General features: G+C 40.3%; 1 protein-coding gene and 2 pseudogenes across 1 annotated transcript in view; all 3 read right to left on the bottom strand.

The window, feature by feature from the left end:
• Positions 1-12,365, bottom strand: part of lqfR (clathrin interactor lqfR) — a 54,148-nt gene that overhangs the window by 15,808 nt on the left and 25,975 nt on the right. The window contains exon 6 of the mRNA XM_067108200.1: positions 5,485-5,505. Within this exon, the coding sequence (XP_066964301.1) occupies positions 5,485-5,505 (21 nt within the window). The remainder of the gene's footprint in view (positions 1-5,484; positions 5,506-12,365) is intronic.
• LOC136841323 (5S ribosomal RNA) lies at positions 8,585-8,702 on the bottom strand (annotated as a pseudogene).
• Positions 10,153-10,253, bottom strand: LOC136841335 (U6 spliceosomal RNA; annotated as a pseudogene).

Genomic DNA, 12,365 nt, shown 5'->3' with positions numbered 1-12,365 from the left:
GTAAAATCCAAACACTTTCAGAAAACTGACAAAACTTGACTCACCATAGTTCTGGCCAATAAGGTTTAAAATGGTACATTTATAAATGTATAAGGCTGAAGAAATGGAAAGAGTTCCAACTACACTTAGGACACACCCTGAAAAAATGTTTTTAAAATCCCATGTTTCTAAAACGGAACATTTTAGAACCTAAAAGAACCTCCAGGTGAACAGAAAGGAAAGTTGTAATTATGAATCAACAATTCTAATGTAAGGATGGCCACCTGGATTCAACTTTGACACCTTCCTAAACTCACAAATTGAATGAGGCACAATGCAGCATGTAACAAAAAAAAAAACATATAACACATTGCTCTAAGCATCTTCCTTCAGGAGCCATGAGTTCAAGTTTGTTACAGGTTTATATCAGCCTCTTCAAACTTGCTGAGCAATAAATCGAAAATCCTGAAGAACATGCAAATATTCATAAAATTTGTCAATTCACCATTAACAGAACTGTCAGCGACTTGAAATTTGACTCCATTCTAATCTGTTCAGACATCAGCCTTATTTCATCTAATTTCATGGTAATGTTTTCAAGATACAATAGTGATCTTATCTACTATATGATGACATGTCTGCACTGAAATCATCTAATTGATGTGTTAATGAGTCTTCCAGCAGTTCCAGTGTGGCGAAATTTCACATGACAATATTTGCTCATCGCTGATATCTGCACTGCTTACTGCATGAAATGTGGCTTATGGCAGTGGGACCATTCATTCTAAAGATAATCTCACTGACTTCATCATACAGACTCCAGTCATGAAGGACAAGTCTCAATTAATTTTTCCAAACTGAAACTTAACCAATGCAGACTTAATGAAATCTTTTGTCCAACCTGATTTTCCAACTCAAAATTCCCTTCACTTATGCAAGAGTAACAGTCTAGAAATGTTTTTGTTTTAAAACTGTTGGGTCTTGAACTCAAACTGACAGAATCTGTCACAAGAGAACCAAGATTATCCTAGTCTCTTCCCCAGAAATGAGAGCAGAGAGGACCAACTGACTCTACCATGATCTTAAACAAACCTGTTTTCTTCTTTTTCAGTGGAACCTCCTTGCATGATGTCCTGGAAAATGCTCCATCTATGAAAGTATTCTACTTTTCTTGTCCAGTGAATTTTGTCTTGGGGATAAACAAAGTGTCTTTCTAACTACAATCCATCATTAATGAAGAAAGGTTATCCCCTCAACAAGCTTATTTAACATTTTTGTAATGTCCTTTCAGAGGACAAATGTTTAATCTGTATACTGATAAGTTTCGGAGAGTACTGCAAGTAGTCAGCAAATATTTTATTATTCAATATTATTATTATTATCTCAAAGGGACTTGAGGAAGAAGGGTCACAAGGATCTATTAGGCATGGAACAGGAATATTGTTGGAAATTTAAGATAAATTAGAACCTAATGACACTGTTCATCTCTGGGATAAAAACTAAATGAACAATTTAATTAAAATCAGAAGACAGATATATAAAGAGATGCAAATCCCAGTTTTAACAGCGGGGTTCCATTCTGATGATGGTAACTAAAAAAGATGGGATTTTAGTGCCCATAACTTTTAATGTAAACGCACCAATACTTTTCAGCCCTTAAGTGGAAACAAGTGAACACAGGACATAAATGCCGATTTTATTAGACAATTATAATTGAACAGGATGCATACAAGGGCCAGTAGACATGAAATCCTGTATATATATCCAAAGAACATTACAGTGTTACATTTGAAAGAAGTTACAAAAGATACAGTAACAGGAAATACAGAGAGAAGAGATCAGTTATGAGAAATATAAAAAAGATAATTTAGTCAGCTGATAAATAATTAGATAAAACATGAATAAGTAAATGATTAAATACAAAGAAGGTGACTATTATATATGGTAGTTGTGCATTGTATATTTGCTGAAAATTTGAGGCTCTAATTGCACAACATCCAGTTATTATGAGAGCGCATTTGGGCCATATTAGAAATAATGCCCTGATTTTTATGAAATATTTATATGTTATATAAGGTGATGTATATAGAAAAAAATTGGAGATTGATCGATGATTATTTTATATTTTATTATAAAAAATTTAAAAATTAAAAGATACACCTTCTTCATTTTTAGAGCTATTGCAATGCGACTTATACACAGAAAGTATATCATAGCATGAAAAAAATAATAATATTTTTCTACTTTTTATATTTTTGATGGGGCGAGGGGGGATTTATATAATTTGTATAATTTGATTATCACGGGTCTTCTGTCAACCAAGAAAAACGTGTAGCCCAAACAAATATTCGTGATTTCCTCGTTTCCAATGGTATGCATTTTAACTTAAAAATTGGCCTAAAATAAAAATCTTAGAATATTTAGTTTGAAATGCAAAAAGTGAAACTCAGAGAAAATGACCGTGAAGATTAAAAACAAATGGGTTTTTTGGCATATAAAAAAACTCATCTTAGAAAACTTATTTTGACTAAAATTTCAGGCTCCAGGCCACCAATATATTTAAAAAGACAAAGTAAAATTAGTAAAAGGTGAAAAAAAAAAAAAAAAAAAAAAAATTGATTGTTGCCTGGTTTGAAACTAAGAAACTAAAAGTTTAGTAGCTACCAGGCTGAAACACCCTGACCATTTTCACCTAAACAAGAAGAACACTTGTTTGGTCTTTTGGAGTTTGATTTTCAGCGGGCCATTTTTGTACTCGAATGAAGAATTCCTGCAGTTTCACTCTTGTGCCAAACAGATTTTTAGGAAGTTGAATTCTAAGGCGTGAAGTTGTTTCAATTTCAATGATTTATCTTTCACTCAATTGATGGTGCTGAGATCTTTCCATTGCTAATTCGAATATTTTTGTTCTGGATTGGACAGTCTGCCCCTGTCCAAACTCCTCTACATGATTGGCCTTTTACATTAAAATATCAGTCGATCCCATCTATTGGCAGAGACTTTGACCGTTGAATTTAAACCTGCAATTTTTTACCTTGCATCTAATGAACAGAGAACTATTGGTAATCTGAGTTCTTAGATATATTTGAAGTTTGTCATCAGTAGTACTTGTGTTTATATCAATCATTTTTCATTGTCATCATCAACTGTGAAAGTGTATTTTTGAAGGTGAAAGTGCTGATAGATTGTATTTTTAAGAGTTATTAAAGTACCTGTAAAAAAATGAGGCAAAACAGTTGTTTCATAAAAAAATTGCTCAATTTAAAAGTTCCCAGAACCCACTTTCAACCAGGGCGACTGACTCAATGCCCTGTCTGGAGGTCTCAGTGTCGAATTAGACGACACATCTACCAAGGAACAAAAATTGTTGTTGCCAGACGTAGGAGATAAGGTGATATAAAATAAAAATATTAATAAATTAGGCGAATAGCTGGAAAAAATGACAATAGTCATTAGAGCCAAATGTCAGCCCCTACTCACCGTAGGGGTCGGAGGTCCAAAACCCCATCAATTTTAATATTTCTGAAAAAATGCTTTTGTCACGTGATAACGGCCATTTAACCATTTTTTTTATTTAAAAAATATTCATCAAAAATCGAAGAGTGCACTCCCCTTAAGTATTCCAAAACAACTCTCTCATTCAAGGGTCTATAAGGTTCATATGCTAAGAACAGCAAATATACTACATCAAATCTCAATTAGTTTTTGACAGCTGAGGTTTTTCTTTACAAAACACCAACATGAGTTCATGCCCAAACTTGTGTCAAAATGCAACAAACTTACATAGCATAACTTTAAACTACTTCTGATACCCTTTCAGGTGAGTAATCACAAAAGACTTGCCAATATTATTATCTATTTTAGTATACTGTAGGACAAAACATGCTATGAGGGTGTTAGACAAACTCTACAGGTGGCAATGGCTCTTCAGAACTTACTGCTGTAGTACTTGAAATGCAAACCTAACACATCCTCACCTCCTCCAGGATGCTTCAGGTGACTCACAGGTGCAAAGCACAGGGGAGAGAATGATGAGGGCCAGTACACCCTGGGGTGACCTGGAACACTCAAACAAACCTAGTTGTCAAAATTCTACTGTCAAATTCCAGTCTGAAATTGAATGCACCTGTTCAGAAAAATGACACCAGCAGTTTTCAGCTGCATTCTGCCCAGGGCTAAGAGAACGGAAAGAAAGCAAAGCAATGACAGGACTTCAATCATAGGTGGCGGCTGAAACACACTACAGGCACTCTTGGGACTGGGACACACTTCCTGTCATTCCTTTTCAACGCTTCTGTTTGACCGTGTTTGTGCATTTTGCCTTCCTTTTGACACACCAATATAAATTGTAAGCATTCTGCTTTATAACAAGACCAATACCAGTATCACAGCAAAAATAGTACATCCACAAACGGCAAAGTGAAACATTATTAAAAAGTTTCTCCAGATTGCTGAGTTAATTAATTTACGTCCCATAGGACTGGTCAAGAGAATTTGTTTATATTAATATTCATTATGGCAATTTTATCTATACCATAATAAACTAATGATTTGAAATCTTCCAAACCAGATTATTGTACATCACAGAAGGGCTTCAGAATTTGAAGGAGGCCCTACCTTCACTTTCAGATGAGCAACCTTCCTGTCAAAAGGTACACCAGTGACCTTTTTGCCATCACCATTCAGGCCTTGCTCTGAAATCAAATTTGGTCTTTCTGTATTGATTACACAAGATCAAAGCAATTCTAGTATTTTCTTATTACATCAATATTTCTCACAGATCACAACCATATTTCCTTTGCTTGTGAAGTTTTTATCCAGCCAAAATAAAAAGGTACAGAATACTTCATGAACAGGACTGTAAAAATGCAATCACCTAAACTCTCTTTCATGAAAGCAAAATCCTTTCCAAGATTTTTCTATATCAAACTTACACCAAAGTTTTACAGTGAGGCAGAAATGCTCAATATCAACACAAGTCCAGTTCTGCAGCAACCTTCAACAGTATCAAAATTAATACGCTCTAAAATTAACATTAAAGCTCAAATTGCCGAAAAGTTACACTGCATTGAAAAAGAACCAAGACCTAAAGAGGAAAATGAGAACAACTAGAAAAGAAAGCACAAGTAGAAAGCTTCACTTGCAGTCAAGTAGAAAGAAACTTACACATAACAATAAAAAAAGCAAACAGAAAGCACTGCTTTAAAGCAACAAAGTCTTTCAAGAAGAACAAACATTCCTCCACTGGAGAGAATTTTGATCAATGCATTACACTGACATTTGAAATCTAATCTACAAGTAATCGTATATTCATTATTGAAATGACCAGGATTACCTGAGATGTTAAAACATTTCTTTGCCAAAAGTAACCAGAACTAGCAGTAAGATCAACCATTTTAGGTTTGAGGATTTTTAGACAGAACCCCTTTGAATAAACCACTTGTTTAGAAATTCGGATTATGTTTGGGGCAAGCATCATCAACTGATTACAGTATCTAAGACTACAGCTCCTCAATTTCATCTCCACTGGAATTAAGTGCATGGTTTTCAATTACAAAATGTCCCCACAAAAATTTTTAGAAATCCTAAATTATAAAAACTAGAAATTTCACCCCAGCATCATCAATCCATAGAAGCTTAATTCACAATATGATATTTTAATGATAAAATAAAGTTTGTTCATACTTACCTGGCAGATATATATAGCTGTATTCTCTGAAGGTCCGACAGATTTCAAATTTCGCGGCACACGCAGTGGCCGGTCAGGTGGTTAGTACCATTCCCGCCGCTGGGAGCGGGTATCAGGAACCATTCCCATTTTCTATTCAGATTTTCTAACGCCACTGTCTCCTGAGGAGGAGGGAGGGCAATTATAAATATATATATCTGCCAGGTAAGTATGAACAAGCTTTATTTTATCATTAAAATATCATTTTGTTCATGAGACTTACCTGCCAGATATATATATAGCTGAATACCACCTTTTGGGGGTAGAGACAGCCAAGAATTAGGAAAAACCAATTATTGGTAAAATTATTTTGTTCCTTATCTGATAGCGTAGCTGACTGAGTGGTTACTGTCACTCTAGTCTGCTTCTGCTTTACTAGAGACTAAGCGAGGAGTAGTGACCTATATAGCTGGTGACTTCTAGATGATCTGTCAACGGGGCGTGACCACAATGTGACTAGATCATAGCCCATACAAAGAGGACAAGAGCATTACTAACCACCTAACCAACACCTAAAGCGTTAGTTTGCAAAGGATTGGGAAGACTGCCTCCAGTAGTCGACCCCAACCAATAAAAACACACAATTAAAAGGATAGGATCTGAGTTACCCCTTGCCCCAAAGGTTGCTGAAGCAGCAATGTATGGTCTCAGCGAACAGCAATTTCGTATGCTACCTAAACATCTTGCCAAGAGTGTGAGGCAACACCGAATTGACTTCTGCCAAAATGTGGCTTTAAAATGTCACTGAGTACCATTTTTTCTTGAACGCCATGGAGGTAAAGTAACCCTCACCGTGAGCGTTAACTTTCAACAACGAAGTTGGAGTCGTCACAACTAGAGTGTGCGTCCTTAATGGCGTCCTAATGAAGAATGCCAGTGCATTCTTGACATAGGTTTAACTGGTTGCCTAACAGAACACCATAAAACATCCAATGGACCACGAGTGTCCTGTGTTCTTTGGTGCAGTACTTGAGAGCTCTAACTGGTTGCCGACTCCCTCAGGTTCCTGTCCAATAAGGTCTGCTAAACCTTTAATTTCAGTGTCTAGGCCAAGGGTTGAAGACCTGTCATTCTTAGCCAGAACTTAGGGCTTAAAGAATAGACAGACATTGTGTTCCTTGAAGCCCACATGACGGCCTCGAACTTCTCTCACTCTCTTCAGGAATGCCGTTGATAACATCCTAAGAGATGCAGTGTGAGAGGCTCAAGAACTAAACATCAAACTTGAGCATTACGTCCGTTCCAGCAGAAATCAGCTGAGGAACCTTGGACGTCTTGAAAGAGCCTGTAAGATCGTGGAAGTCCTTATTGTCAGACAAAGCCAATCCTCTGTGTCTGAATACAATCGAAAACATGCTCGATAACACTTGATAGTGAACTGCTATATCGGTTTTTTCTCTTTAAGTAAAGGAGAAAATCCGCAACCTGTCTCAGATAGAGGAAGAGGGAAAAAGCCCTTCTTTCTACACCAACCTTGAAGGTTGCTCACTAGCTAGATATATCCTTTAGATGAAGTAACTTGCTCTAGCGATGGCCCGTGCCACTGGCCAGAAAAAGCCCCTTAGCTCTGACCAAGTTTGCTGATAGTCTACAAGCAGTCAGGTTCAGGCGGGAGATTCAAGATATCTGCGTGAAGTGGGTTTGTATGAGCAGGTCTGCTCTCATAGGAAGGTCCCGGAATCTACCAACCAGAAGAGAAACCCGAGAACCAGTGGTTGAAGCTGTAGCCAAAACATGGGATGAGAGTCATCCTGGTCCCTTGTGAGGTGCGAACTTGCGTGTGACTTCTCTCCCAAATTTGGAACGGAAAAAGGCGAAACACTATTCCCGTCAATCCCAGGAAGAGCAACTATCGCAACTGCCCAGGGTCGAGTACAGATGAGTTTTACAGAGGGCCTGCGGCTGTTCTTGAGGTCGTGAAAATATCCACAAGTTGGCTGACCCCTAAAATTTCCAAAATCTTGCTTAAAACCTCCTGATGAAGGGTCCATTCCTTGGCAGGAGTTGATGGGCATAAACAGAGCAGGTCTGCTCGAACATTTTCACCTCTGCAACAAAACTTGTGAGAATCGAAATGTTGCGAGCATAGGCTCAAAGAATAATCTCTCTTTTGCAAGGCTGAACAGGGAACAAGTATTGTCCGAGTTTTGCTAGAACTACGATTGCAAACTTGGACCTCAAGAATTGGCGAGCTAAAGATAGCCGCCCAAATCTTTGAAGTCGATGTGCAGGACACCTGTTCCCCTCTCTCCAGGTTCCTAACACTTTCTCCCTCTGATGTTGCCTCAACCTGTTGACGCCCTGTCGGGAAAAACAACACTAGGTTGGGGTTCAAAGCTCTGAGGGAGACCCTTTCTGCAATTCCTGCGTTGGATCGAGCCACCACCACAGATCCTCTTTTATATAAGGAAGAATTTCATTCTCTTTCAAGTCTTCCTTGCTTTGTCAGTTCTCCAACAAAAAGAACTGAAGAAGGGCCTGAGATGCAGACTCCCCAGAAAAACAAACTTCTCCAGCGAGGAATGGTCCCCAGCAGACTCATTCCTTCCTTCACCTAGCATGTTTCCTTTTCCAAGAAGGCTGGGCTTTCGTACATAAGTTGCCGTTCTTGCGACGGAGACGCTATAAAAGCCGCTGAATAGATCTGAATTCCCAGACACAATGGACAGTGAGGGGATCAGCTGTGACTTCTCCACAGACCAGAAGTCCCAGGACTTACGGTTGCAAGTCAACTGAAGGTCACTCCAGATACCCGACGACGCCTTTGAATCAACCAGTCGTCCGTAGAGTGAGAGATCCTGGCGTGCGACGGAGATGCAACTGCACCGCTGCGTTTTTCATGGAAAGACGTGCAAACACCCTCGGAGCAAAATGTGACGCCAACAGCATCTGGTGTTTGCAGGCGGTCAACCATCCAAGTACGACCAGACCCAACGTTGCTTAACTTGGCTGATCGGACGAGAAGCGGTGTTTTCAACGTGGTATGGCTGCTGTGCAGAGTCGAAGCGAGGCCTGAACTGGTACGTCTGGTCCCCAAGACAACCTGAGATACTTCACCGAACGTGGATGAATTGGGGCGTGAAGATATAAGTATCTTGGAGATCCAAAGATGCCATCCAATCCTCCCGGGATGAAGGGCTCCTAGTATTACTGTAGGTCTCCATCTTGAACTTTTCCTTCCGGACCAAGTTGTTCGACCTGTTGGACGTCCAAGACGGGTCTCCAGCCTACTGAAAGTTTCGGGACTAAGAAACAATCTGTAGTAAAATCGGGAACACGAGTCCAGATCTGTTCCACTGCTCTCCGCTCGAACATCTGTTCGAGCAGGTCAAACAATTTTCTGTTTGACAGGAAGGCAGTTGGAAACAAAAAACAAAAGAGGACAGGAAGGGGAATCAGTAACCTCTCTCTAACAGTAGGAGGGGACCAAACGTCACCCCCCACTCTCTTCCAGGCTTGTGCAAAATGAAGCCTGGTTGCAAAGGGAGTCTGAGATGAAGGGAGTCACTTGCCCTCTCTTGGAAGTGACATTCGGGAAAAAAACTTCTCTCAAGTTAGTGCGGGTCGTGTTGCTTTATGGAAGCCTTGTTATGCAACATTTAGCTTTCGTTTACTTTTTGTATCTGAGATCGGTGCAAGCGTTATGAAGGAGACAGTTTGAATGTCGATAACTTTAGTTTTGAGAAAAACGATATTTTTTGCTTCTTCTGTATTTATTTGCTTGCCGTTACGTTTGATGTTTTTATGACATAATGAAAAAAACAGACCTGCAAGTAATATAATTTCGCTAAATGAAGCTAAATGAAGCGAGTGTCCAAACACGGCTGGAGGTTGGCTGCACGTTTTACTTAGTGTCGCTCTGAGCTGCTACTGACTGACTGCCACTGACTGCCCTGCGCATTCCTGTCTTTCGATGATCGTGCTATGTCCACAGGGTTTGCCAGAGATCGACAGATATTATTTCAAAGCTAAAGGAAATTACCACGATATACTGACAATATCATTACATTATATGAAAATGTAATTTGACTATGATAGGTTACTGTTTGTTTTATAACTTAACTGTGTGAACTTTTAAATAAAACTTTCTGAGGAAGATAGTCAGGAAATGTATGATGCCATATATAAAATATCCCAGAAAATTTTATTTCCGATTTTTCGTCAAGCGCTCCCCCTTAAGACAAAGACAACTGCGAGGGTGGAGAGAGGGCGTAAGTTGAAAAGTCTCAGGAAACAGATCCTTAAGAAAAAGCCAGAGTCTGATAATCAGAGGAAGAAAGAAGACGAAAGAAGTTTCTCTTCATACAAAGTATGATGAAAGAGGATGTTCTTCCGCAGCTGGAGTGGTCTGAGTGAGTGGTGAAAGTAGTTCCGATTCGTCGATACGTAGGGAACTCCCTTAAACTAAGAAGTCGTCAATCCAAGAAATAAATATAGTAAACATAAAAAATGTGGAACGCTTCACGATTAGCGTGTCATCCTTGCGCAAGAGCCATGCTAATCTTCTCTGTATCGTTCCAATTAGTATGTACTGCGAAGCAAGTACTGGCTAAATTAAGAAGGACATCAAATGTTGAAGCGGGTAGTTGTGCGACATGATGAACAACTGGAGGTGCCAACACAAGACTTGGTTTATACGGCGAAGCGAGCGCTCTGAAGCCAGGCGGCGCCGGGCGTCATGGCGTGACGCGCGAGAGGCTCGTGGCAAGTACTCAGAAGAGAGTCACAGCGTGGCGCGCGCGTCAGCGTCAGGCGCGATACGGCTCCAAGGTGAGAGCGCGTGAAGCGTGAAGCGCACGAAGAGCAAGACGCCGCCCTGGCGCGAGACAAGAGAAAAGGCCAACACCTCAACTCGGGGAAGACGAATAGGAAGCCACTAAACACTCTCTCTGTCGACAGACGCTCTGTATCGTTCTGAAGCGGAGACGAAGCGTGAAAGTCTGTACCTCTTAACAGGCAGATCCGAATCTTGAGAAAGGTTCATGAGAGCATCCAGCTGTTGTTGCAAACCCAACAAAAATCTTACAGCGTTGGAGAAGCCACTCTCTGGGAGAAGGGCTGAACCTGAGAGAAGGAAAGGGGCGAGAAGGCGTATACTTCCTTCCACAGGGGAAGAAGCTCCTAGCCCTTGCCTTAGCGCGACAGGGGGTCGAGTAGAGTGATCATTCGAAAAACACTGTTCTCTTCTGCAGAGGAATATCCACGCAACTTTCGGGGAAGAGTATAAGCGATCTAGAGGAAGAGGGCGTGGCGTCCTCTCCTCGCTTCTCTTAAGAGGGCGAGAGTCCAACTGAGAGCTCCACCCCGAGGCGGAGGGCGTGTCGGGCGAAGCAATCCTTCAGGGATGCGTGCTCGAGCACGATCCCTGGCAGCCTGGGTGGCGTCATCAGGACCTGCGAAGGGACGCCAGATCGGTGGAAGCCCCCGTAACCTCATGCGACTTCGACATGCCTCCCTGGTCCTGGGAGTTCGACAGAGGTCCAGGCCAGGGAGGCATTATAGGGCTGATCTGACGCCCCTCCAAAAACACTAGGGCACTAGCACTAACACTATGCGTTTGAATTGCATTACTTTAGTTTCAAGAGCACGCATTGACTCCACACTAGAGCCAGGAATTACCTTCTGCAGCAACAAACTACAGGGTTAGTAATAAATTACTACAGGGTTACTAGTAGAGAAAACCAGACTGTCCAACTAAGGATGCACTCTAGGAGGAAGCCTCCCAGCCTATCAACTCCAATTTAGCATATAGGCTTCATATTTCTTCCACTCACCCTCAGAAATCCCACACATTCATTACTGATTATCATAGAGCATTGAACACCCTTACATATCATTACATAAAGAGTGAGGAACTATCAAAGTCTTCGATAGCCTCTGCCATTCACCCAAGCTACAGACTCGATAGCTAGAGGTAAGACATCTTAGTATAAGAAAAGTCAAAGCAAAATCAAAAACGGTCCACAAAGGCGTATGCCAAGTCACAGATCCAGTTGAATGCCAAAAACTAAAAATTCTTAAGTGACAACAAATTTCCTGAAATCCAAGAGCGCGGAGGAACTGGACAACAGGTGGTGACAGTCCGGCGACAGAGAAAATCTGAATAGAAATGGGAATGGTTCCTGATACCGCCTCAGCGGCGGGGAATGAGTACTAACCACCCCTGACCAGCCACTGCGTGTGCCGCGAAATTTGAAATTCTATTGGATATGGAGAATACAGCTATATATATCTGGCAGGTAGGTCTCATGAACAAACTGGTATGTCCCTAAACACAGAGAGAAGAGTAGCATAGTTTTTGTGTCTGTTGTGTTGTACACAGCTCTACCAGAATCTCACTAGCTTCCTTGCTCGGAATCTTAAGCAATTTTAAATAATTTACAGTCAAATTTTATTTTACATATTTATATTATTTCAACTTTTTACATGCAATTCCTCCTTTTTGTAGCTCATGAGTGTACGTATAAAGGTCACTACAGGTAGAATTGTACCAGTTCTACCTGGAACACCAGCTTACTCTCTACAATTTTTTAAGCTTTTAATTTTGATCCTATGGATAATTCAGGTATTGTATTGCACTGCTTTTTCATGAACTATGTAAATTATTGATGATGTCACATTATTTCTAGTTTGTTACATACACAGTATTTGTTCATAT

Source organism: Macrobrachium rosenbergii, chromosome 8, assembly GCF_040412425.1.
Source record: "Macrobrachium rosenbergii isolate ZJJX-2024 chromosome 8, ASM4041242v1, whole genome shotgun sequence".
NCBI classification, from domain to species: Eukaryota; Metazoa; Arthropoda; class Malacostraca; order Decapoda; family Palaemonidae; genus Macrobrachium; species Macrobrachium rosenbergii.
This window is presented reverse-complemented; position numbering and strand designations above follow the sequence as displayed.